We start from the raw sequence: 27,451 nt of genomic DNA on the forward strand, positions 1-27,451 counted from the left end.
TGTTTATTGCATTAAATGGTAAATGCAAATTGTATTTAATCTCTTTTTTTCTCTTGTTTGGTTAAAAAAAGAGCGGGAAACTTAAACTAGAATTTAAAAAAAATGCAGTCTCCTTAATTTGTAAAGAAATTCAAATTAGTATTTCTGGCCCACTCCCGCTTCACACTTTTTTTTCGCGGACTAAAATTCAAATATTTTTTTTTAAACATTTTCAGTAATTCATGAAAACCTTACACCGCCGCCGCCACCACCAAATTTTCCATCTTCCCGCCACCTCCAATTTTTCTTCTGTAAAACCTCCTAAAAATTCCTGATTTCATTTCACTCTGTTCATCTCACTAACCAAAAATTTCCACCATTTTTTTTCTTTCTCCGAAAATGGTGAGCAAATTCAATGGTTTACCTCCTCTCAAAAGGTACAGGCTCATCCAACAACAAAACCAAGAAACAGAAAACCCTAAAAATATCACCACCACCACCCCTTTATGCCTTCCGGCGAAAAAACGCAAACAGTGCCTCGATTCGCCGCCGCCGCCGCTCCCTCCCCCCATCTCCACCTCCATATGTTTGCCGGCCAAGAAACGGATCTTCGCCTTCCACCCCTTCGACCTCAACCTCCAATACAACGACGAATCGGAAAAATCCACGGCGGCCCAAGATCCAGTAAACCAAGCCGCCGCCGCCGATGACGACGACGGAATTATCTGCGCCGTCTGCGAGAGCACCGACGGAGACCCGACGGACCCGATCGTCCTCTGCGACGGCTGCGATCTGATGGTGCACGCCACCTGCTACGGCCACCCCTTCACCGCCGGAATCCCCGACGGCGACTGGTTCTGCGCCCAATGCCTCGAAACAAAATCAGATACCCCAAAGGCGGCGGCCTGCTGCCTCTGCCCTGTGGCCGGCGGTGCGTTGAAGCCGACGACCGACGGGAGGTGGGCCCACCTGGTGTGCGCGATCTACGTGCCGGAAGTGTTCTTCGCGGACGCAATTGGGAGAGAAGGGATCGACTGCAGCAAAGTGTTGGAGAGGAGATGGAGCCGGAAATGCTACATCTGCGAAACGAAGAACGGGTGCGCGGTCGATTGTTCGGAGTCGAAGTGCGCGTTGTCGTTTCATGTGAGCTGTGGTTTGAAAGAGGATCTTTGTGTTGAGTATAGAGATGGGAGGAGGAATAGTAATAATCAAGTTGCTGTTGTTGCTGCCTTTTGTGCTGTTCATACTGATTTATGGAAGAAGGTAATTAATATAACTAATAATAATAATAATAATAATTACTAATTAATTTTTTAATTTATTCTTGAATTTTTTTCATTTTCTTTTTTTGTATATTTATTTATTTTTTTGGTTTTGATTTGCAGCAAGAGCAAACAGGGAAGTTCAAGATTGTTGCTAGAGATGAAGACAAGAATTAGCAAGATTTAAAAAAATATAAAAAAATATTGGGGTTCAATTTTTATAATTTAATAGAATTTTAGTGTTGAATGTTTAAATTTGTAGAAATATTGTTAGAATTTTTCCAGAAGTTATTTCATCTTTAACTAGTTTATTGTAGTAGGGGGGTTTATGTTTTAAATTTTAAATAGTTGATTTTTTTTTTCAGAATTTAATAATAGTGTTTTGTAAGTTTATTCTAACTTCATCAAAGCTCTATTGTTTTTTTAATCAAATGATTACAGCTCAAAAGTCACATTACAAAACTCGACCCAACGACTAACGACCCACACTAGGCGTACTAGGTTTAACAAACTCGACCCAACGACTAACGACTGTTAGCAAGAAAATTCAAATATTTATATATTTATGTTTGGTAGCTTATATTAAAAGTTGTGATATTAAACGGTTTAATAATGTGACATATTATGGTAAATCAAATCAATACTATTGAAATCACATAAACTATTAAATCATTTTACAGACCACTTATAAAATAATTGTGTTACTGTACAAGGGAGCTACAACACAAGCTAAAATAACCAGAAAAAGGAAAAAAAGAAAAGAAGTATGTATGCTCACTCATCTCACAAAGAGAAGCAAAGCAGCATCCAAACTCGGCACGAAATCAATTTGCGGTCGACAAACATCGATAAGACCATCCATTTGCAATTGCAACACTGTACATCGTTCAGCATCTTTTTTCTTTCCCCGAGCCATCCTCAAAAGGACTGCAATTCACCACAACACCACATCGTCGTGTATATATGGTGTCCCGACTAAGTGAATCCAAGCTGGACAGCTCCAACCTCTCGATGAGCGGCAACGGCAACAGCAGCAGCGCCGGCGGCAACAAAATGAGACCGCGTTTGCAATAGTTTTGCATCCACAGCAATTTGTTGGCTACTATTCATTATGCCTACTTTCGGTTGCGACTGAAAATTCGGTTTACTATTCACCACAGGGTATGATTCAGCGGTCTGAGATTGCCTTTTCCAGTCAAAGTCAACACTCGTGCCGTTTCTTGATTTATCATTCGCATCTCTAACATTCTCGTACGGTAAAACGGGTCCCACTACTCTTCCTGGCTTTGCTGCAATAAAAATGATATAACTTGAAAACAAGAGAAGACATTTTATAGCCAACTAAAATTTTTTATAGCTTAAGCCAAAAAAAAAAAAAAAAAAAAAAAAGGAAGAATTTGTTGTACCGTTTGGCACCCGTGGTGGTGGTGGCAGTGGTACCTTTGCTATATTATCTCCAGAATTTAGACCTGAAAATCGAAGCCCAGTTGATGCTTCTGCCAGGGTTTCCCGATTGTCGAATGAAGAAAGATTCGTTTGTGCTTTGGAAGGATTGGTACTAGAACTAATGGAAGACCTGCGTAGTAGGAAAATGCTACTCTGTTAATTTATGCATTAGTACTTTAGAATAGCACTAGGTATAAGTAACAACAGTATGTTTTGATAAAATATTTAAATGTAAAAAAAAACATAAGAAAATGAATTCAGTCTCGAAAAGAAAACGAAACACAAAAAAAAACTAACCTTGGAAGAGATACATGCTTTCTCTCGGGCGGAATCACGGGCCCACTTTTCCCAGCATTTTCCTCTAAATACGCAAACTGCTTCTTAAAATGACCAATGGCACTGTATAACATATAGAACAAGTTATTCAACATGAAAAAAATCATATAAAGGAATAAAATTTATGGCTTGAGTGGAGTAGTTCAAAACCTAGGATAGAGAAAACTTGTGCCCTCGTTTCTCTCCATGTAGTCCTTCAATAATTGAGGATGGTACTCTAATATTTCCCTGAATATTAACTCTCTGATGTCATCTTTCGTCACTCTGCGTAGCTCAAATTCAAATTCCAATTTTGAGATTGGCTGACAAGAAGGCTCTCTCTCGATTTTCGCCAGTCCTTTGAAGTAAGGATCAGCCAATGCCTAATAACCATTAAAAAAAAAATCAGTACAATAAATAAATATAATGGATGATCTTTTAAATCACATGCCGAAGAATGTTGGATCAAAGATAGATAATTTGTGTAATAGCAATATTTTATGCAGGCAAACAACACCTCTTCAGCACTTGGACGATCCTTCGGATCGAATGCCAATAACCTCTGCAGTAATTTGAGAGCTGAAGGATCTACACTTGGAAATTTCTCGGCAAAAGGCACTGTGCGCTTTTTCCTCATATCCATTAAATATTTCCTAGCCTTCTCATTTCGTACCTGCATTCAGGATAATAATAACAATAATAATAAATCTTTTGAAAAAAAATAAGGAAAATTGGATTTCCGTGCTTTAAAAAATTTTAGAAACTTAAGAAAAATCAGACTTTCTCCTTACTCCTGAAATCGTATCTATAGATGGTGTTCCGAGAAGATTAGTGATCAAGTCCAGTTGATGCACGACACTTTTACCAGGAAACAAAGGCTTCCCTGTCACAACTTCCGCAAAGATACATCCTATGCTCCAAATATCAATAGCAGGTGTGTACTGCAAGATAACAATGGAGATAAATTAGAATTCACGAGAATAAAATAAATAAAAAACTCTCCAGAATAATGAGGCGATCCGACACAAATTACCTCTGAAGAACAGAAATATCAACTTCCAGGAGAGTTCAATAGTCCTCCCTGAACAAGAATTGTTTTAACTTTTAATCTACAATTACTACCCATTTGACGGCTTCAAATAAAAAAAAGGTTACTTTGATAACCGGTGGGAATAAGCCCCAATCTTTATCAAATGATAGCACTTATGACAGAAGAAGTTCATATACACCTTAGTTTTGTAACATGTTCACTGGGATTAATAAGATTAAGTGCACGTAAATTTATCGAAGTGGGCTACATTACACAAATCGAAGAACGTTTCACTGATAAAAAACCAACTGAGTTACAAACAAATACAAAAGGCATAAATTTCACTACCTTGGAGAAGAAAGATCCACACAGCTCCGGAGCTCTATACCATCTTGTAGCAACATAATCCTATAGGGTAAGACAAAAAAATCAAGAAAATATCATCTGTAAAGTGAAGATGCTGAGGTGGATAAACTATGTAATATACGAGGTGTGTAGAGCGTACCGTCCAAAAAGCTGTTGTAGGGGTGTCATTGAATGCCACTCTGGCTAAACCGAGATCACATATTTTAAGTTTGCAGTTGGCATTTGCCAATATATTTTTCGGTTTAAGATCCCTATGGAAGACATTAGCTGAAAATGAAAACAGTATTTCATTAATACAACGGACAACAAAACGGAGAAAAGAATAAACAGTGCTGCAAAATATCAAGAAACCTGTAAATTTTTAATTTTACCTGTATGCATAAATTTCATTGCGCGAAGCATTTGGTATAGAAAAAAACGGTGATGCTCGTGTGTCAAGTCATCGTTAGCTTTAATGACTTGATGAAGGTCAGACTCCATAAGCTCAAAAACGACGTATATGTCTCTGAAGTCACGTCTAGAAGGTGGCATCATAATCCGCTTAATTTCAACAATATCAGGATGCCTTAAGAGACGAAGCAACTTGATCTCACGCAGTATCCGAGTAGCATCGGAGAGATGCTCGAAAATGTCCTTTATTTTCTTTATCGCAACTTTTTCTCCAGTGTGTGTGTCAATGGCAGCACAAACAACTCCATAGCTACCTTTCCCAACAATTTCCAGAATCTTGTATCGATTGGCATCTCCATACTCGGTAAAAAATTCCACCTCTTTCGGGATCTGCAAAATAGTTAGTTTTCTATCAGAAAATCGTAAATTTTCTTTCAAAAGCAACATATATACCTAAAGAAAACCATGAATTCTCTAACTCAGCATCTCAAAACCCCAGAACTTCTACCACAAAACTTAAAGAAAGCACAAGATAAGAACAAATCCAGCCACAAAAAAATCAAAACTAAATCTCATGTTCTCAGAAATTCAGTACAATTCATTCCACTCGAGATCATATTTCAGGTAAATGTTCATCAGTTCTGTGAAGAAAACTTGTGATTCGCAATTAATAAATTCAATTTCATTTAGTATATCATCAACCAAAAAATAATAATAATAATAATCTGCTGTACAATAAAAATAATGCAAGATTAAAAAACCTAAAATGAAACAAACCTTCTTCAGCTGATCTTGCTGCTGCATCATCCTTCCTTTTTTCAATCTCAAACAAAAATTCGTCTTTGTTTCTCGATCCAAAACAGATCAAATCAAAAAAAAAAAAAAAAAAAAAAAAAAAAAATTCCTTCTGCAGAAAAATCGAAAACAACAAACTAACAACTCCCAACCACACACCAATCAATAAAATCTCCAACTAACAACTGCAATTGCCTCCACCGACTGATACAACTGCACTACAACCACCACCGCCGCCGCCGCTCCGATAATCCACTCGTAAATTCCAGAGAAGCTGTGTTGAATCAGAAAAGCAACGATTTGTAGATCTGACGAAAGAGGGGAAAGAGAAATGAACTGCTGGGGAAATTTATACAAAAAATGTTTTTATGTGGTTTTGGATTTTAATTTTAATTTTTTATTTTTAATATTTAAATGATTTATTTGTTTATTTTAAATTAAATAGTGACGGTTTGGTGGGCAACGGGTAATCGTACCGGGTACCGCCGGTAACTATACGGATATTTCTAATTGGTCAGCTGAGCCACTTGTCCTTTCCGTTGGCTGTATCCTGCTTTTAATTTTTTTTTAAACAATTTGCATTTGTGCCCTGAATGTTTGAGCTTATTGTACTTAGCACCCATCTATTCTATCAAATTGCTACAACTCCCTCGTGCTATAAATATTAGCAAACATTTCCTATGTTCGATTTTTTTATAAGGGCTTTTTGGGAGGAGGTCTATAACTTTATTATTCTAGATTTATGTGTTATATCTATTTTTTTCAATAAATTTATTCATTTAATATGTGTTATAAATAAAAACAAATTTAATGTATATAACAAAATTACCCCCAACCCTTCAAACTCAATTCTTAATCGTAACCCTAATTTAACTTCAATTTCATCAATTTTGACAAACAAAAATCTAATTTCGACTTTTTCTTTCTATCGATTTTCGATGTTGAACAGCGGTCAACACCGGTCTCTGGCGATGACTTTTTTTTTTCCTGTCAACCACATAATTTATTTGTTTTGACTTTTTTATTTGGTTTGATTTGTTGACTGATCAACGTAATGATATTATTGTCTACTATTGTAATATTATTGTCATTGACTGTAAAATTACTGTAAACACAATAATAATATTACTATCAACTGTTTTATTTTATTTTTTTGACTTTATTATTTTGCTTGATTTATTGACCGATCAACGTAATAATATAATTGTCTACTATGGTGATATTATTGTGGTTGACAATAAAATTACTGTAAACATAAGAATATTACTGTCGTTACAGCAATATTATTGTCAACCACAACAATATTAACTTTTTTAGTTTATTATGTTTGCATTTGTTGACCAGTCAACATAATAATATTAGTGTATTACACAATAATTTATTATGTAACATAGTGATTTTGTTGTATTAATATTATTGTGCTAGATAGTAATATAACAATATGAATGTGTTAAAAAGTAATACAGTTAATATACAATCAACCACAGTAATATTATTATTTTTTAAGAGGGCTAGAAAATGTTCAGGAAAACAAAATTTAAAAAAAGGAAAAAAGAAAAAAAAAAAAAAGTCAACGCCGCCAGTCAGCAAAAAAAAATCCAATGCCAGAGATCGGCGGTTGATTGGCGACGATGGTCAAAATTGAAGTCAAACTTGGGTTAGGGATAAAAAATGAATAATTAGTGAAACTTATGGTCAAATTGAGGTTAAATTGGATTAAAGAGATGAAATTAGAGCATATTAAAATGTGATGGGGTATTTTAGTCTTTCATACACATCTGGACTTTGTCTAGATTTTTTTGTAAAAAAGTGTTTGGTCTTGTCCTCTTTATAAATAAGTAGTCAATGATGAGTTTATTTGTAATTACCCCTCGTTATATATGGTGGGTTTCTAAGGGGCAGTTTATTATATAAAAAAGGATTATAACTTATAAGCATTTGTCTCCTAAACTTAAGGTGTCTTTGCATTTTACCCCCTAATAAAAAAATGTTGCATAGACATACCTCAACTCTATTATTTGTAGCCTTGGTGACGATTTTGTTAGTTTTGGCTAAAATTGGCCCATAGGAAATTTGGTACTTCCGTCTTACACCCTTCTCCTTCTCTGTTTTTCAAGAGACCATCGGTAATGGATGGTGTAGCCCTCAAATTCTTCGTGTCGCGATATTTCCTTTTGACTAAGAGCTTATTTTGCATGTCGTTGTTCGTATTTTTGATTGAGAGCCTACTTTTGGTCGAGAGCTTAATCGTCAATCAATCTCTTGAACGAGAGCTTAATTGGTTGACCATGTCGTGGTCCAAGCTTTTGATGACGAAGGTTTTATAAAACACAAAAATGGCGTATGAATGGATGAGTGCAAGTTCAAATTCGCATTCATTTGCAAAGTACCTTTGTCATTAGTATTATTTATTAATTTTTTTTCTAATAAATATGTCAAATGAGTATTTTAGTTACTTAATTAATAGGACTTAATCGAATTGAACCATAACGAGTAATGAGTTCAACTAGGCTCGTAATTTTTCGAGCTTAATACAATGTTTCAAACTCGAGCCGATTCACAATTAACTAAACTCGTCTCAAATAAATATAGTATCATCATTGGTTAAGATTAGGGATGTAAACCAGGCGAATTCGAGTTGACGCCAGATTTCCGAACTCAAGCTCAAGCTCAATTAATCTTAGTTTCCTTTTTAAATTTTACGTAATATCAATAATGTTTTTTATTACAAATTATTTATATGATAATAAAAAAGTTATAGAACAAAAAATAAAACTAACAAGCCGACTCGTGAGCTTATGAACAACTAAGAACAAGCTCGAGCTCCAAAACCCGAACTTGAGTTATTGGAAAAATTGGGTGTGAACCCAACTTTCATAAAATATTTAAGTGAGTTATGTTTATCGAAATGGAAATAGAATTTAAATACACGATCTACGTTTCACGTAGATGATTGTTATATACTAGGTAATTTCTCAAAACCAACTTTGAATGAATAAGAAATTAATGCATAAAGATGAACACTTAAATAAGATTAATTTATGAGAAATGACAAGGTGAAAATGCACCATCCCCTGTCGCAGGGACCAATCGCCAATTTCAAACATAAGATTTTTACATTTTGCACTAAATATTTTTCTGTAATTATATCCAAATAATTAGTTTTATCAATTCCATCAAATATCTCCAAACGGTAGAGAATTGTAAATAACTAATTAAACTACTCCACTTCTTATAAAGCTAAAGTCAACACCACAAATTATGTTTGGTACAAAATCAAGAAAAGTGAGCCCTTAGTTTATGTTATGTTGATATTACACATCGTCTAACAAATAAATAAACATTTCAATAAACATGTGTATGAATTGTGATCAAGATGAATGTCCAATTATTGAGTCAATCTAGGAAAATAAGGGCAAATTACAGTCACCTCTGAAATAAACTCAATTTACGGCCGTCCCTTCAACAAGGTTTGTCTTACACATCCACTTTTACGATGTCAAGTTTACCTACTGAATAAAAAAAAAAAACCGTAAAACAATACGCAGTTGAGGGGATATTTATAATTTTCAAAACATGATGATTTTTTTTTTTAATTTAACCTTACCTCGAGGATAGCTAACCGGAAAATAATAATGCTATACAACCTACACTAGAGTGCATCGTGGTTGGTAGTTGATTATTATCAAGCAACTAATTAATTCATTTGAATAGACTAAAAAATATCTAATTTGAAAAATACAAACATCTTTTATTACGATAGTCGATATGACATATACTTGTTTTAAAAAAAATCCAGATATCCAATTTTCTTCTGATATTTAATTCTGAACTATGTTGGCTAACTTCTTAATTATGTATGTCAATCAATTAATTATGAAAACAAAATCTTACTTCGGAAATATAAAAAAATGTATTTTTCATCCTCAAACTTTACGCACTTTTTCAGAACCGCCCCTAAACATTTTGAAATTATAATATTAGTCCTCAATCATACTATTTTTTGACAGAATTGGTGTACCGTTTACATTTTCAGTTAAGTTGGATGGAAAATAACATGTGACTCCCACGTGCCGTCAATTTTTCAACACTATAAGAAAATGGACTTTTAACAACATGCATTGCTTTTTGTTGAAACATAATTTTCATAATTACTTTTTATAATTAAAATTAAAATGACGTAAAATTCCAAAAACCAAGTCCATAAATTGTTCCAAAATATTTTCAGAAATATTCTTGAAAGAAATCAAAATATTGTCTAAAAAATAGAAATGGTGTTTCAAAATCAAATGAAAAAATCGTTTCAAACCAAAATAAAAATCTGATGGGAATAGCCGAAATAAGAAAACTCGATTCCAATTTTCACCCCTACTCAATTCCATAAATACCGATTTTGAAACAATACATCAAGGTTTACGTTAATAAATAGGGGTGAAAATTGGAACATAGATTTATTATTTCACCTATTCTGATAGGATTTTTATTTTATTTTATAACAATATTTTTCATTTGAATTACAAAAATCTCGACTTTAAAACAATTATCGCGAAATTTAGACAACATTTTGATTTTTTAATTTATATTTGTCAAAATATTTTAGAATCAATTTATCCAGTTTTACATTATTAAATTAAGGTGAAAATTAGAACAAAGTTTTCTTATTCTGCCTATTCCAATTGGATTATTATTTTAATGATTTTCCTTCAAATCCAAAACTGCTGATTTTAAAACAATATTTCTCAAAATATTTTGAAAAAATATATCGATTTGTTTTTTTGGAATTTACGTGATTTCGATTTTCAATCAAATTTTAATTATGAAAATGATGTTTTAACATGACAAGGTGCTTGTTGTGAAAAGTCCCTTTCTTTAAAGTGATAAGAATATAAGGCACGTGAAGAACACATCTCATTTTCCATCCAACTTAACTGAGATAGTAAACGATAGACCAATTTTGTCAAAAACTGGCATGATCAAGGTCTAATATTGTAACTCCAAAATGTTTAGGGATGATTTTTAAAAAGTGGGTAAAATTTGAGAACGAAAAGTGCAATTTTCCCTCGAAAATAATAATCTTGTCAATTGCTTTTATATATATATATATATATATATATATATATATATATATATATATATATATATATATATATATATATATATATATATATATATATATAGTGATAAGGCCGATAAATTGGTTAATACTTTATATTGGATTCAACATTTGGTTCTACACCTGTATTGTAAAAGAGGCCCAATGAAATGAGAAAACTAAGTGTACATGCCGCAGGCCCAGCCGAAATCATTAAAAGAAAGAGGAAATTAGCTAAACATTCTTTATTTTAAACTTATTTTTAATTTTTTTTAAATCTTTTTAATTTTTAATTTTTTAATTTTTTTAAAAGAATTTTCAGTATGTTGATCGTATTGAAAACGTCTACAGATGACTACAGCTATTTGTAGTTATATTCTTTTTGTTTTTTACCGCAAAATCATGGTGGGTCAGCTATGTACATACACGAAAAATCGCCAAACCGTCAAGAACTACTCACCCCAAACGCCTCCTACCAAAATTCTAGTCGTCGCCGACCACTCAAGATTCAGAATGCACAATGAAAAAATCACATAAACAGATCCGACTATCAAAACTTAAAACCAAAAGATAAATCTTGACAAGATGAATACAACGGTGGATAACCCATCATATTCAGACCTAAGGAAACAAGTTACTTCTCTAAGAAGATCTGCCTTCTTCAAAGTACACCTCCAATGTAAAATGATTCCATAAACAAATCCAAAGCTTCAAAATGTACGCAATTACCATCAAAAGAAAAAGACCGACATAAGGAAACCAATGGTAGCTAAACCATCAAATTCCGACCGCCAGTGAGATCGAGAAAGTTATGACTCGAGAAACACTACTATCAGTTCAAAAAATTAGGAGGCACAAATTCGGGTTTGAGAGAAAAATGAAATGTAGCTAGACGGTTGTAGTTGGTTAGGGTTTAAATCTGATTCTCTAAAGTGTATAATATGTATTCTATGTGGCCGAGGGGCATGTCAATTTTTTTTTTTAAATGTAAAAAGTATCACCAAGGATGTAATCTCTTATTATCTTTGGTAGTTAGTTCAATATATTTCTCAAATGAAGGTTGTCCATCATATTATCCCTTTTTTATATCCCATGTAAACATATTACTATCATTTTCTTTTCATAAGCAAGAGTATCACATTATTGCCAAATTAAAAAAAAAATGATGAAGAATGAGATATTGTTGCTTTGAAACATTAAAAATAAAGTTATTTGAATTTTTGGGTAAATTACAAACACCCCCTGAGGTATGGTCAAATTACATGTGAAAAAACTCTATTTGATGAACTATTGCAATCATGCTCATTTTATCTTACTAATCAAAAGGAGAAGCCCATTTGTATAAGGTGCTTCTTTTTCTTTTTATTTTTTTCCTGATAAGAAAGAACTCTGCATTACGAATGCAAAGAAAGATAAGAGTCGAAGAGTGGGGTCGGAAAACCACCATTACATAAACAAGAAAAATAAATGGGAGTGAACGCTAATCTTCGTTTCAACAAACAAAATCAGTTCAAAAAAGCAAGATTGTGAGCTGCAAACTTAGCATCTTTATATATTGACGTAGTTAAATCGCCACTTAGGCCAAAGACCTCAAAATTTTCAAATCTCCTCTATAAGCACATCAACCGTCCAATCAAACAATTGTATAAAAACAAAACTAGGTGATTAATTCATTCTCAAATGACAAAATAGTCTACTTGGTAGGAAAATGAAAGATCTATTCTTTTTCTTTTTTCCTAAAAAAAATAATTCTTAGTGATTCATTTCTCTCTTTAATATTATTTGTGAGTGTTGTGTGTTTGGTTGATTAATTTACACATGGATGTGTGCGTTATTATGTGTTCAAAATTACCCGACGATTTCACCGAATGCAGCATCTACAGAACCCTTCGCTATCGTGTAGCATATCCGGAACCAATCGATTTCACGTGATTCATGTGAAGTCTTTTTAATGTGGGAACACATTATATAAAGGTTTGGTTGTTTCAAAATTCATATTTGTTGTGTCAATCTTTTTCATATTTCTTGAAAAGGAAACTCCCGCGGGTTTCATAATTCTGCCAACTTACATCATTAAATTTCGACAGCTAATGCAATTACATGACACACCAAATCTTCACATGATTCATTTGTCCCATGTATTTTTTTTTATTTTTTTATTTTTTATTTTATTTTATAAAATTCGTCATACTATTTAGGGTAGAATTTGTTTGTGGCCACTGCATTTCAAATTCACCAAAATAACCCGTCCTACTCCAATATTTGTAAAAGTTGTAAAACAAAATATTTTTTAAAGAAATTACGGGATTGATAATTTTTTTTTAAATTACAATTGGTATTCTAAAATACAATTAATATATCAAAATTATAAAGAATATATATACACATATACAAATATCTGGCATATACAAGTAATATTTTAGGGTACAATGACACGTAATATGAGAAACAAAATATGACCAAAGTCACACTTAATTATCACAAAATTTCAAAGTTCATTGTCTTTTTTTTTTCTTCATACTTTTCAACTAATGAAACAAATAATATCACTCTCTAAATATTTGTACTATATTAATCAAATGGGCAAATTACGGCCACCCCTAAGTTATGTTTAAATTATGAAAATCCCCCTCATATTTGAATAATTACAACCCTCCTCAATTATGCATTGTTTTACACGTCCACCATCAGTGTCCAATTTACCTGCTGGAAGAGGGGTTTTTTCGTAAAACAATACCTAAATAAGGGAGTTGGTTGTAATTATCCATGACATGAGGGTTTTTTGGTAATTTGGACTTACCTTAGGGGTGCCCGTAACTTGCCCTAATCTTTATAAAGCTACTAATTTATTTCAGTAGCATCCAGTTCATACTAAAGCTTCTTGATTCAAAAACTAAAATTTCAGAGAGGGGTAAATATGACATTTTGCATTTCGATCTAAACACTAAAAATGCAATCTTTATATTTTCCACACAATTTCTGTATCTATTCAAACACATGGGACACTCAAACTTCTATCATTGTCCTGAAATCCAATTATGGGGTACTGTAATAATTATTACAGACAAACAAGAATTTGACACCTCAGTTTGGCAGCTGTTTTTTCACTTGTATACCTAAACCCTAAAAGTTATTTCACATGGAAAACTTCTTATATATCAACTCATATTCATCCCTTCATCACTTCATTTATTTTATTTTATTTTTTGTTCTTCCATTGATTAAATATGAAAACTCCATTCTACATCTCGATTTCCGTAATCGCTTTCGTTCTCTCGAAGATGATCATGGCGGTCTTGTGCTACCGTCGTTGGAAACGAAATCAATCGGTTTTTCGAGAAAGTTCTAAAGGTACAATTTTCTCTTCACTATTCCTATATTTTATTTTATGTTTAATTATATATAATAATTATTTAAAAAAAAAAAAACAGGTGGGAAATTAGTAATGTTTAGATCACAAAGAATCAAGTCGTTAAAGCCGAGTATGTTCTTGAAGAAGACGATGAAACTTAGCAACAAGGATGTTATAGGATCGGGCGGTTATGGGGTAGTGTACAAACTGGTGATCGGTGACGGAATATCCTTTGCCGTTAAAAAACTTAACAGAATAAGTGCGGATCAAGATCGAGGGTTTGAGCGAGAATTGGAAGCTATGGGAGATATTAAGCATCGGAATATCGTAACTCTTCACGGATATTACACCGCTCCTCACTATAATCTTCTCGTTTACGAGCTCATGTCTAACGGAAGTTTGGACGGGCTTCTTCATGGTATGTGAACGAAGCTAAGTTTTTCAAGAATTTAGAAAACCGAGTTTATTGCATTTAGTGCCCTTGTGTTCTACCGAATTGCAAAAACACTCCCCGTGGTATTAATATCTGCAAAAAATCCCTATCATATATTTTTTAGCACGAACCCCACCTAACTGGTGGGTCGTTTGCTGAAAAAAAATTGAATCATAGGGGGAGTTTTGCCAATATTAATAACATAAGAATTTTTTTTAACAATTAGAATAAACACAGGGGCGTTTAATCCAATAAACCCGCAAATAGGTACTAAAAATTAGGTTTTGTTGCATTTAGATTGTCCAAAAACTCCATGTGTCATAAGTATTATCAAAATATCCCCTATGATTCAATTTTATTACCAAAACTACCCCCTAAACTCGCACCATTTAGGGGGTTGTGTGGCAAAAAAAATGCATCATAAGTTTTTTTTGCTAGCATTCATACCACGAAGAGGTTTTTAGCAATTCGATATTATCATACAGGGGTACTAAGTGCAATAAACTCCTAAAATAAGTATGAAGATTTGTCGAGTTCTTACACTTTGTACTATGATATATGATGCAGGAAAATCTGTGAACAAGACATTCCTCGATTGGCCATCGAGATACAAAATAGCATTAGGGGCTGCAAGAGGAATATCATACCTTCATCACGATTGTGTTCCTCACATAATACACAGAGATATTAAATCGAGCAATATATTATTGGATCGTAATTTGGAAGCCCGCGTATCTGATTTTGGACTCGCAACATTGATGGAGCCGGATAAAACCCACGTGTCCACATTAGTTGCCGGAACATTTGGGTACTTAGCTCCCGGTATGTTTTCCGAGCACGTAACAAGATTATTATTATTATATATATATTTTTTTTTGTTTGAGAATAATGATGTAATGATTTCGTTGATTTCCTGCAGAATATTTCGATACAGGAAAAGCAACGGCAAAAGGAGATGTCTACAGCTTTGGGGTCGTGTTATTGGAGCTTCTAACGGGGAAAAAACCAACGGATGAAGCATTCGTCGAGGAGGGAACTAAGCTGGTTACCTGGGTAAAACTTTCGATTAAACGAACGCTTGAATTTTTATTTTTTTAATGAAGTTTTTTTATTGCAAGATTGTTAGAAGAATACTTTCGAGGGAGGTTTTAACTTATAGCATCACACTCTCAAGTAGAAACGAGAATTTATAGTACCCCTGTGTTATATCAAATTGCAAAAAAACTCATTGTGTTATTAATATTAACAAACCGCCCTACGATGTATATTTCGTAGCACACCCCCCCTAAATAGTGAGATTTGAGGGGGTAATTTGCTAAAAAAAATTAAATCACAAGGAGTTTTTTGCTAATATTACTAACACGAAGAGTTCTCTAACAATTAGAGTAAATATAAGGGTGCTAAATGCAATAAACCCTACTATTTTTGGTTTCGATCATAGTACATTTCTAAATCTTTCAACTTATATATTGTTATTTGAGGGACTCGACTTTTACAGTAGAACCTCGATAAATTAATAGCCTCTGGTCCCGACTCGGTAAAAACCTACTAAATTATTTGTTCGATAATTTAATATTTCGCTAAATTAATAGAATTTTGTTGGTCCCGACTCTATTAATTTATAGAGGTTTAACAGTATATTCATTTTGTTTTACTACGTTTTCTTTTCAGATACTAACGAGGTTTGGTAACACATTGTTGCAGGTGAAGTCAGTCGTCGAAGAAAAGAGAGAAGAATATGTACTCGACATAAGTTTGAACGATTCTCCGATAGACGAAATCAACCATGTATTCAGTATAGCACTTATGTGTCTCGAGCCAGAGCCTACGAAAAGACCGACCATGGCGGAAGTTGTGAAGATGCTAGAGCAGATAAGACCCGAATTATCGGAAAATCGAACAAATTGTACTTCAAGTTCTTAACAAATAGGAAGAAAAAAATGTGCACTTTATGATCGATGCGCAGTCATCTCAACATACGAAATATGCATATTAACTCAACGAATAACCGAAAAATCCATCATATATATGCCTTTTTTTTTTTAATTATTTTAGTGCTGCAGCCAATCCATTAGAAGCTGAAGATTTCAACGAAGGGGAAACGGGATTACCTCCAAGAAACACGTCGAAGAGAGCAGACGCGACGTTTGATGATTCTATTGTAGCATCGACTGAAGAAGGAACACCGTCGGGCGATATACAAACCTGAGTAATTTCCAAATTTAAAAAAAAATTCAGAGAGAATAGTTAAAAACGAAATGAAAAGAAAAGAAAAGAAATCGTACTACCCTTTTATATGTACATACATACGTATTTCGTATGTATAGTGATATTAAGCCCTCGTTTGCTTTACCTATATCGGATTAGATTAGATTAGATTATACTGGATCGTATTAATTCTCTACTAACTAATTAATTATGGTCTCGTTTGCTTGCTACTATTAGTAAGATGTTTGGTTGGTAAGATTCAACATTGCTCAAGCCCGCTACTAATGGAAGCCCGCAATTAAATGCTACTATTTCATAAAATTAGTAACACCCCTCACCCCTGCGATTAATTTTATAGGGGGTGATTAAAAAGGAAAATTATAATTTTATCCTTCAAATAATAACTTGATTTTGTTAAATAAGAGACTGTATAGACAATTCACATATAATACCAGAATCTAACAAATTTAATATAAGATGTAATCTAATGAACCAAAGAAGTTATTAACTAAATAATTATTTAATCAGCAGGGATTTAATAGCAATTAATTGCGGGCTTCGGTTAGCTTGAATTTTGTCAACCAAACATGTTACTAAAGCCTGGTATTTAGTCAATAGAACTTAATAACAGTAACCAAACGAGGGCTTAGATTGTTAGTAGCTTATAGTCTACTTACAAGCACATTAGTCGTGTCCAGCCACGTCAAAAATATGGAAGTTCCTTTCTTAAGGGGCCTCCCTTGAAAGACGCTACGAAAAGTCGAAAGTGCCGATTCATCAACTTGAGTCGGTGACGAAATCCTCGGAGAAACGGCTTCATCCAATGCATCCCAAAATGTTTTACCGTCTATATCTCTTACTAGAACAATATTTAGTGATTTCTCCACAGGAGCTGCAAAATTCATAATACCAATTGTTGGATAATAATTAATAATCTCAACAGTCACAAAAAAATGGGTAAATTACGGCCACCCCTGAGGTATGGTCAAATTACAAAACAAAAACCTCATGTTTGGGTAATTACGACCAGCCCCCTCAACTATGAATCGTCTTACACGTCGACCCTTGCGGTGTCAGATTTAGTGGAATCTTCTAGATTATGTGGAATATTCTCCAATTCGTACACGTTTTAGCCCATTCGAGTTTCGCATTTTGAAACAAGATGATCATAAGATGCTTCTATTGACTTGTAAATATCTGATTGTGGTGCATCAGAAACTGTATTTTTACACAAAACAAGTACAAAATATTCCACGGAATCTAGAAGATTATGTGGAATTTGACACCATAAAGGTGGACGTGTAAGAAGACTCATAGTTGAGAGAGGTGGTTGTAAATACACAAACAAGAGGGGTTTTTTCGTAATTTGACCATATCACATGGAGGTGACCGTAATGTACCCCAAAAAAATTGATCATACTTTAAGATAATTACCCTGAAAAATTGCGTCGAATAACGATGAATCTTTTTGCAACTCTGCAGATGAAAGTCCACTCCATGCATCTAACTTTGTGAAGACGGATTGATTTGCGTAAAGTCCCGCAGCGTAGACTTTAACCCCGATTATTGCAAATACTTTTTCTCTGTATCCTAATAACATTATGAAATAACATTACGAAATAATAAAGGTAAAGATGAAGACAATTCCACATGGTATATACGAGCGATAATAACAATACGAATAATTTAAAATAGATGGTTTTGCAACCGACCAGTTCCGAGTAATGATAACGTGGAAGAACAGCCTGGAAGGCTCAGTGATGTTTGAAATTTCACCTTTGTCGCAGGTTCTTCGGCGAAGTCCGAATTTACAACTGAAATCCATTTAACGAATACAGTTAGATACAATACAAAACTATATAGAAGTCATAGAGAAGAATGCGGATGAAAAGACACTTTAGTATATACATTTTCGAAATAAATCGAGGATTTCTTCTTATGCAATAGCTAAAAATCAGCAGCAGATTTAACAACCTCTAGTTTCGACATTAAAGCTGTGGAAAACTAATTCCCAGTTGCAGGTAAGATCATACTTTAAGGCCTCATTTGGCGGACTAGCTATGATTAACTACTAAATAAATGGAGAATTTAACATGTATTCCTTCCACAATCGCTGATTTTTTTTGCAATTAAATCGAAAGATCTTGTTGCAACTACTAATTAGCCTATGTGATTGTTGCATATATATATATATATATATATATATATATATATATATATATATATATATATATATATATATATATATATATATATATATATATATATATATATATATATATATATGCAACAATCACATAGGCTAATTAGTAGTTGCAAATATATATATTGAAGTATAATTTATTTTTAGGGTAAATTACGGCCACCCCCATAAGGTTAAGGTCAAATTACAAAAAAACCCTCATGTTTGGGTAATTACAACCACCCCTCAACTATGAATTTTCTTACACGTCCACCCTTATGGTGTCAAATTCACCATAATCTTCTCGATTGAGTGAAATGTTTTCTAGTTTGTACTTGTTTTGTGCAAAAAAAAAAAAAAAACAGATTCAGATGCTCCACAATCTGATATTTACAAGCCAATATACACATCTTATGATCATCTTATTTCTAAATGTGGAGCTGAATGGGATAAAACGAGTACAAACTGGAGAATATTCCGCATAATCTAGAAGATTCCACAAAATTTAACATTGCAAGGATCGGCATGTAAGAAGATTCATAGTTGAGGGGTGGTTGTAATTATCCAAACATGAAGTTTTTTTTTTTGAGTAATTTGATTATCCAAACACATAAAGATTTTTCTAGTAATTTGACATTACCTTAGGGGTGGTTGTAATTTACCCTTTATTTATTTATTTAATTTCTCAACCACTGCATAATTTTGAAGAATCCAACAGGGGAAAATTAATTTTCGATTTTTCGTCGATCAAATCAAAAAAGAGGGCAAAATTTATGAACCCTAAGTAACAACAACAAACACACATTCCTTTACTAACTATAGGTGAAAACAATTTAACAGTCTCGATTGGAGAAGAAAAAATTCCATAGCCAGACAGTAATTAAACAAGTGTGGAGTGAATTTTTGATTTTTTTTTTTTTTTAATTTGTTTTTACCTGGAGAAGAAGATGAAGCAGCTTTTGGTGAGAGGTGGCTGAAACGACGTCGTTCGGCATTCCCGTTGAATGATGTGGGCACGTGCGAGGAGAGAGATTGTTTGCTGCAATTTTTTGGAGAGAGAAAGCAGATTCTGGTTATGGTGTTTACGTTAGAATGGGGAAGAAGAAGAAGAACAAGTGTGGATGTTGATAGTGTTGAAGCCATTTTTTTTTTCTTTCTGAGTGTGATAGTGTCGGCCAATTGGAATTATTTCGAGATAAATATCCTTTTAATTCAAATTTAACAAACAAAAAAAATCGAAAATTTTTGAAACAATCAAATCGTAAATCGTGAGATTGAATCTAACCGTAATATTTGAATCGATTAAATTTTATGATTTACGATTTGATTCTTACGATTTTTATGAATTAACTTTTATTATTTTTTATGATTAAATTAAATAAAAAAAAATATATACTAAACTTTAACTATACATGGTTAATTCTATTAATACGCTCATGTAAATTGTTGAGCTTAACCGTACCGATTCAAATCGTTGAATATTGTTTACGAATTGAAATGCCTCCAGTCTAATCGATTCAAATCGTTGAATATTGTTTATGAATTGAAATGCCTCCAGGTTAATCGATTCAAATCTTTGAATATTGTTTGCAAATTGAAATCACTTGAGCTTAATTGATTAAAATCTTACGATTTACGATTAAAACCACATATTCTTTCGAAATTTATTTTTCAAATTACACAAGTTGATCTACAATTTTTTATATTTTTAAAATTTATTATATATAGATTTGTTAATGGTGGAAATTTTTAATATATAATAATTATATGAGAATTAATAATTTATTTAACATTATTTATATAAGTTTTATAATCATTATACATTGTAGTTTCGTAATATATATGCTTTTTGTTAGCTAATTTGCAATAATGTGTTGTAGTCCAATGATAAATATTCTTGTATGCTTTAAAAAAAAAAAACTAGCAATTCCTCCCGTGCAATGCACGGGCCATAATGTACCATTGCATTAAAAAAGACAATATTAAAATAATTAGTTATGAAATTATAATCACACAAATTATAATAAAAAGCATATACTAAATAAAAAAAATATAAATTAATCAAATCACCCGACTTCTATGAACATTGATACATTTTTCCATTTTTTGTTATTCGTTAGAAATAATGATTTGTTATGAAAGTCATTGGAGAAAAAAAAGTTGGAAAATAGGAGATGAAAAAATAATAATACAACAATAATGAATATCTTTTTTATTTATAAATATGTCGTTAGAGTATCTTAGACTATCAGCGTTTCTTACTTTTATATATAAAGATAATTATTATAGTTCATTTATTAAAAAAATAAATTTTATTGTAGAAGATGAATTGTGGACCCATTTCGTGTTGTTCTTTAAATCTCGCCTAAGGCGCTCGAATTCTCACGAACGGGTCTTATCCCAACCACCTAATGGCTAATTGCCATTGCCTCCTCTTTTCTTATCCATACTTTTTGCCAAAAATAATTCCAATTATTGGCTTAATTAAGGGGTAAAAACCACATCATTAATAATTACATAATTAATTGGACCACTTAGCCCTAGCTTTTAATTTGTATCTATCTATCTATCAGTCAAATATCTGTTACTCATCTTCTTGCTTAATTTATATCCATCATCACTCAGTCAAAAATTAAAAAACAAAGTTTTTTTCTTACAAACATCTATAAGCTATGGTTAAAGTTATACACCTTCTGCTACTCCTAATTTCCTTCATTTCAGGTACACATATATATAAAAAATACATTTATACTAATGTATTAATTATAAGTATATAATCTTGAATATATATAATGTTCTTGAAACCCCTAATTTCAGCTACTAAATCAATTTACATGTTTATTTTTTTTCAATTCTTCAGCTAGGAACATCGGATCGGCTAATGCGCAGGTATCGATCGCTTTCGGACACCGTCCCAAATATCCTAAATCGGTTATAAGATTTTTTTTTTTTTTTTTTTTTTATAATTTTTTTAATTTTGTGAGATTAATAATTATACGACGGTGTATATATGTTTGTGCACGTGCGAATAGAAAACGTGGTGTGTGGTGAAGCCTTCGTCGGACGAGGTGGTTCTACAGCAGAATATCGCGTACGCTTGTTCGAACGTGGATTGCGCGATAATTCAGAACGGCGGCGCGTGCTTTATACCCGATAATCTAATGAACCATGCTTCCATAGCCATGAATTTGTACTATCAGGCTAAGGGAAGAAACACATGGGATTGCAGTTTTGGCAACTCTGGTCTTATTGTCTTCACTGATCCAAGTAATTATTTATTTATTTCATATTTATTAATTTTCATATTATCAAGAATTTGAATTTTATTTACCTAATTAGAAATTACTTTTTTTTTCCAACTTTTTTTTTTTTTTTTTTTTTTGCAGGCTATGGTGGTTGCATCTATGCATAATGTATGGTGGGCTTATAAGCTATGAGCTTTTGATAATACATATATATATATATATATATAATATCTCTGCTGAGATTTAATATTAATGGTTTATTGATTGGAATGTGTGTCTTCATTGAAATAGATATCTGTTGAATGATAACAAGAGGCAGTGCAGTTTATTGAGGTTTTTATTTATTATTAAGATGACTTAATTAAAAAAAGTAAAAATACAATTTAATATACTGCTTTTTTTTTTTTTGTTGTTAAATTGATTTCTTATATAATAATGAATTTGTATTTTATACATACATAATTAAGAATTTGGTTCCTTCAAATATATATATATATATATATATATATATATATATTATATATATATATATATATATATATATATATATTGGTTGTAGTACTTGCACACCATGGATAATAAATTTACTAAAATAAAACCCTCCGCTCATAAGGAAAATTACTGTCACCCCTAAGGTAATGTTAAATTACGAAAAAATACATTTTGTTTGGGTAATTACAACTATCTATCAAATATAAATTTTCTTACACGTTCACCTTTATGGTGTTAAATGCAACATAATCTTTTACATTCTCTGTAATGTTCTCTTTTTTGTACTCGTTTCGTGCAAAAATACAGTTTCTGATGCATCACAATCTAATATTTACAAGCCAAGAGACACATTTCATGATCATATTGTTTCAAAATGTGGAGTTTGAATGGGGTAAAACTGATACAAACTTTAGAATATTCTACATAATCTAGAAGATGGACTAAATGAGATAAATTGGGTGGACTAAACAAATAAAGTACCTATTGTAGTGCACTAGAATCATTTCTTTTGAAATTTCTAGTTTTGATTTTAGAGAATTACAGTTTAAAAAAACACCCGTAAACAAGAAAGAAATAAAATGAAAAATGAGAATTTTTTTTTGTAAACATATGCCTATTCGGTTTCGTTCGGTTCATTAGTTCTGTTTCATGCTCAAAGAACAGTTTTGTAGAACCTACACATGATAAAATACACCATATTGTTTTACACCATTAATCTGCATATAATAATACGGGCATACATGTGCATGCGTGCTTAATTATTTATGTAGATTTACGGTTTAAAACCACATGATGTACTTCACCAGATGTAGGATCTCGTAAGTCCAAATAACCGTACATAAATAAAATAGACCGGTTCCCAAGAAAAGGGAAAAACCATATCTTGGGCCGGTTTGCAACATTTCTGATATGGACCAAATTGTCCTCATAGACTTTCTAATCCTTTATTGGGTTGTCGATTGGGTTTTCCATTTTCGAGATGCGGCCCATATACATGCCCAAAAGGAGGAGTTATGACAAATTTTCTTGTTCATTGCCCACCAAGTATCATCAATTATAAAAATCGAGTCGCTCAAACATTTTATTCTTATGTCTGACTTGAGCGTCGGAGCTTCTACGACGGGATATCCCTCCCGATGTTGCATGAAGGAAGGCCGATTGTGATTTTGGAGAAGATCTAAACTGACGTTGAGCTTACGACAGCAAACCTAGCAAACCGAGTTTGATCAATCTCGGGTTTTCGATTTATTCTCTCTCACCCCTACCTCTCTTAAAATTGACCTATGGATGGTTTTTCACAAACAAGATAAAAACAGTTGGCATTTCACTTTTAATAAGCCTGTCTCATGACTACAAAAAGGGATCAATAGAAATCAGACACGTTGCAAAATATAAATTTTTTTGTGGTACATACATTAGTTTTCTTGGTTGTAAGAAAAACACACCAATCATCTTATTACCAGCCAGTCAGTCAGCCACCCCACATTCTCACTCACACACTAACACACTAACACACACACACACACAATTATATATTGTTGTATAAAATAATTTTTGTTAGATAAGATCCGTTGTCCTGTCCATAGCTTCTCAATTTTTTTTCAAAATTTGGGGGAAAAAAAACCACAGCCCTTTCTTTCTTTCTGTGCTTACGAAAAGGAAAGAAAAAATAAAATAAAATAAAAATAAAAAGGGGAAAAATAAATAAATAAATTCAACAAATTCATATCTATTTTTTGCTCCACTCAAAATACTTCTACTTGTTTACAAACATAACAATTAAATTTCCACAGCTCTCCTCTGCCAAGAAGAAGAACAAGAACCGAGTTCTTCTTCATTCTCAACTCACTAAACTCACTGTGTAAAAAGACTCAATTTTTATTTTTCTTTGGAATGAGAAACTGACTCGGTTTCTTGATTTCTGAGGCGGGTTCTTGATTTTCTGAAGTGGGTTCTTGATTTCTAGAAGAGGGTTCTTGATTTTTGAATTCTTTTTTTTTTTGGGATTATTAATTTGGATATGATGTCGGTTACATGCCATAATCTTGAGTTTGGAAGAATAAGATTGGATTTTGTGGGATGTGGGTGCTCTTCTAATGCATCTCCCAATCGATTCCCTGTCAGAAATTGTGCAGAAGGGATGCTTAGAAATGTCTGCAGGCCTCGGAAACTGTCGTGTAAGAAGCGCGAAGTCGGCCGGTGCCGCGTGTTTTCGACCAAGACTCCGGAAACTTTTCTCAATGGTAACTGTTTTTTTTAATTTTTTTTAATGATGTAGTGTTTGATATAATAACTTGATTCAGTTCTTGTGTTTGCAAATTAGAGTCACTAGTTCGTGTTGGCAAGATTGGATTTTTTTAGTCGTCGTTTGGGAAATATCGATTGGATTGATGAAATTGATTGATTGAATTGGATTTGATTACATTGTCCGTGATTCTTGATTATACAATCCTTGTATTGAGCAGTATTCTTCATAGGATTGTGTAATAATAGGGGTTAAGTTACTTTTCTCAATGTTAACTCGTGTGTGTGTGTGTGTGTGTGTGTGTGTTATAATCTGATATAACTTAATTCAGTTCTTCTGTTTGAAAATGAAGTCACTAGTTCGTGTTGGCAAGATTGAATTTTTTTGTCGTCGTTTCGAAATATCGATGGGATTGATGAAACTGATTGATTTGGGTTTGATTACATTATCCGTGATATGTAATATGAAATTTTATCCTATGCTCGTGATTCATGATTATATAATCCTTGTATTGCTCCATTCTTCGTAGGATTGTGTAATAATAGGGGGTTGAGTTACTTTTCTCAATGGTTGCTAAGTACTAGTTTACGTTTTCAAGATTCAATATTTAGGCATCGTCTGGTATTATTGACGGGATTGATAAAATTGATTGTGATTACATTGTCCGAGATATTATTTGTGCTTTATGATTATACGATCCACGTATTGTCATTCACATGTTTGATTAAATTCTGGACCCGTTAAACATCACGGGTTTTGGTTTTCGAACCTAAATTCAAATAGTTGATGCATCTTGATTATATTGTCTATCAAGTCCCGTTTTTTGGTTACCAAACGAGGCCTTAGCGTTTGTGATAGTTTCTTGATATTATAGGAGTGACAGCTGGTCCTCCAACGGTGCTCGATTCTAAACAAGAGAAGAAAGGCCCTTCGTCTCTGTCGGATATGTTTGAAGTGGTTGCAGACGACCTATTAACCCTCAACAAAAATCTACAATCGGTTAGTTTCTTGATCTATGCATTCTCTTAAAATCGAGGAACATTTAAATGTTTAAGTGAAATCGATGAAACAAAATTATTGCTATTCATAAGTTATTACATCTCTCGTTTTATTTTCAAGAACTTTTCAACTAGCCTAATAACGGTGAATTGATATATTTAATGAAGTGTACACGAGTAATGTGGTGGGTTTAGACGGGCTTTATTTATTTATTTTTTGTTGACAAAAATGATTGTCAGATTGTTGGTTCGGAAAACCCGGTTTTGATGTCTGCTGCCGAGCAAATCTTTGGAGCCGGTGGGAAAAGAATGAGACCGGCTTTGGTTTTTCTCGTTTCAAGAGCCACTGCAGAGATTGCTGGTTTGAAGTGAGCATCAAAAAATATTTATTAGATACTAAAATATAAAATATTTATATTTATCGACTGTTTTTTGGTTTAGGGAACTCACAATCGAGCATAGAAGGTTGGCCGAGATAATCGAGATGATCCACACCGCAAGTTTGATACACGACGATGTATTGGATGAAAGTGACATGCGTAGAGGTTAGCCATTTTTTAAAATTAAATTTCTCCGTGCTCGTGTTTTTTTGGTGATTTTTTCTGCAATTCTTGAAAATTTTCGGTTATTTTTTCGATACTAATTTTTTTTTTTAGGAAAGGAAACTGTCCATCAATTATACGGGACAAGAGTGGCTGTCCTAGCTGGCGATTTTATGTTCGCCCAATCATCTTGGTACCTAGCGAATCTCGAAAATCTCGAAGTTATTAAACTCATCAGTCAGGTACCGTTAAACTTCACTCGTGATTGTTTTTTTGTAATTTTATTATTATTTTTTTTTTATGAAATTACGTCGTTTTGACAGGTCATCAAAGATTTCGCAAGTGGCGAAATAAAGCAAGCATCGAGCTTGTTCGACTGCGACGTACACCTCGACGAGTACTTAATCAAGAGCTACTACAAAACAGCCTCCTTAATCGCCGCCAGCACAAAGGGCGCATCCATATTCAGCGGGGTCCACAGTGACATCAGCGAACAGATGTACCAGTACGGAAAGAACCTAGGCCTGTCGTTCCAAGTCGTGGACGACATTCTCGATTTCACCCAATCGGCCGAGCAGCTGGGCAAGCCAGCTGCCAGTGACCTGGCGAAAGGGAATCTAACGGCTCCCGTGATATTCGCGCTCGAAAAGGAATCGAAGCTGAGGGATATTATTGAATCTGAATTTTGTGAAAAGGGCTCCCTTGAGGAGGCGATTGATATTATCGAGAAATGCGGGGCCATCGAAAGGGCGCGTGACCTGGCGAGAGAAATTGCTGACCGGGCCCTAAAGAATCTTGATTGCCTTCCGGAAAGTTCTTTCCGATTGGGGCTCGAACAAACGGTGAACTATAACTTGGAAAGGATAAAATGAAGAAGTTTTTGAAGTGATTCTTGAAAATGTGAGATTTGATGACATATATAGAAATTATTATATAAAACAACTTGTGGTTGTATATTATTTTTTATAGGTACAAAGGGAATGATTAAAACTCCCATTGTTGTTGTACACTAGTGATTCTTGATGAGATGGAAGAACATATGTAATTTTTAAAAAGCACATAAATTGTTGTAAACATAA

At 33.2% G+C, this 27,451-nt stretch overlaps 6 protein-coding genes across 7 annotated transcripts; 4 read left to right on the forward strand and 2 right to left on the reverse strand.

Moving 5' to 3' along the window:
• Nucleotides 1-244: 244 nt before the first annotated feature.
• Nucleotides 245-1,640, forward strand: LOC105970325 (RING/FYVE/PHD zinc finger superfamily protein). The gene is made up of 2 exons (XM_012995132.2): nt 245-1,242; nt 1,365-1,640. The coding sequence occupies exons 1-2, from the start codon at nt 379-381 to the stop codon at nt 1,416-1,418; spliced, it is 918 nt and encodes a 305-aa protein (XP_012850586.1). The 5' UTR covers nt 245-378; the 3' UTR covers nt 1,419-1,640.
• A 226-nt stretch (nt 1,641-1,866) lies between these two features.
• LOC105970416 (mitogen-activated protein kinase 19) lies at nt 1,867-6,095 on the reverse strand. The gene is made up of 10 exons (XM_012995236.2): nt 5,566-6,095; nt 4,770-5,178; nt 4,538-4,665; nt 4,381-4,440; nt 3,794-3,943; nt 3,520-3,675; nt 3,174-3,385; nt 2,985-3,086; nt 2,648-2,817; nt 1,867-2,530 (listed from the first exon to the last, which is right to left on the reverse strand). The coding sequence occupies exons 1-10, from the start codon at nt 5,593-5,595 to the stop codon at nt 2,217-2,219; spliced, it is 1,731 nt and encodes a 576-aa protein (XP_012850690.1). The 5' UTR covers nt 5,596-6,095; the 3' UTR covers nt 1,867-2,216.
• A 7,571-nt stretch (nt 6,096-13,666) lies between these two features.
• On the forward strand, nt 13,667-16,506 carry LOC105970398 (Protein kinase superfamily protein). The gene is made up of 5 exons (XM_012995211.2): nt 13,667-14,026; nt 14,107-14,445; nt 15,028-15,282; nt 15,380-15,513; nt 16,165-16,506. The coding sequence occupies exons 1-5, from the start codon at nt 13,903-13,905 to the stop codon at nt 16,381-16,383; spliced, it is 1,071 nt and encodes a 356-aa protein (XP_012850665.1). The 5' UTR covers nt 13,667-13,902; the 3' UTR covers nt 16,384-16,506.
• FAP3 (Chalcone-flavanone isomerase family protein) lies at nt 16,334-20,032 on the reverse strand. Its single transcript, XM_012995212.2, has 5 exons — nt 19,786-20,032; nt 18,381-18,482; nt 18,103-18,258; nt 17,346-17,560; nt 16,334-16,665 (listed from the first exon to the last, which is right to left on the reverse strand). The coding sequence occupies exons 1-5, from the start codon at nt 19,991-19,993 to the stop codon at nt 16,507-16,509; spliced, it is 840 nt and encodes a 279-aa protein (XP_012850666.1). The 5' UTR covers nt 19,994-20,032; the 3' UTR covers nt 16,334-16,506.
• A 1,379-nt stretch (nt 20,033-21,411) lies between these two features.
• On the forward strand, nt 21,412-22,361 carry LOC105970356 (Carbohydrate-binding X8 domain superfamily protein). The gene is made up of 4 exons (XM_012995164.2): nt 21,412-21,571; nt 21,711-21,739; nt 21,883-22,117; nt 22,237-22,361. Exons 1-4 carry the CDS (start codon nt 21,523-21,525, stop codon nt 22,260-22,262), a joined length of 339 nt encoding a protein of 112 aa, XP_012850618.1. The 5' UTR covers nt 21,412-21,522; the 3' UTR covers nt 22,263-22,361.
• A 1,637-nt stretch (nt 22,362-23,998) lies between these two features.
• SPS1 (solanesyl diphosphate synthase 1) lies at nt 23,999-27,451 on the forward strand. Of its 2 annotated transcripts, none has more exons than XM_012995210.2 (6): nt 23,999-24,830; nt 25,707-25,831; nt 26,071-26,198; nt 26,272-26,375; nt 26,487-26,614; nt 26,696-27,451. In XM_012995210.2, the coding sequence occupies exons 1-6, from the start codon at nt 24,608-24,610 to the stop codon at nt 27,242-27,244; spliced, it is 1,257 nt and encodes a 418-aa protein (XP_012850664.1). In that variant the 5' UTR covers nt 23,999-24,607; the 3' UTR covers nt 27,245-27,451. The 2 variants fall into 2 exon arrangements, with proteins under 2 accessions (XP_012850664.1, XP_088678482.1); XM_088822356.1 differs by having other exon boundaries at nt 24,326-24,830; nt 25,691-25,831.

Source organism: Erythranthe guttata, chromosome 8 (assembly GCF_056151865.1).
Source record: "Erythranthe guttata isolate IM_541 chromosome 8, IM_541, whole genome shotgun sequence".
In the NCBI taxonomy this organism is placed as follows: Eukaryota; Viridiplantae; Streptophyta; class Magnoliopsida; order Lamiales; family Phrymaceae; genus Erythranthe; species Erythranthe guttata.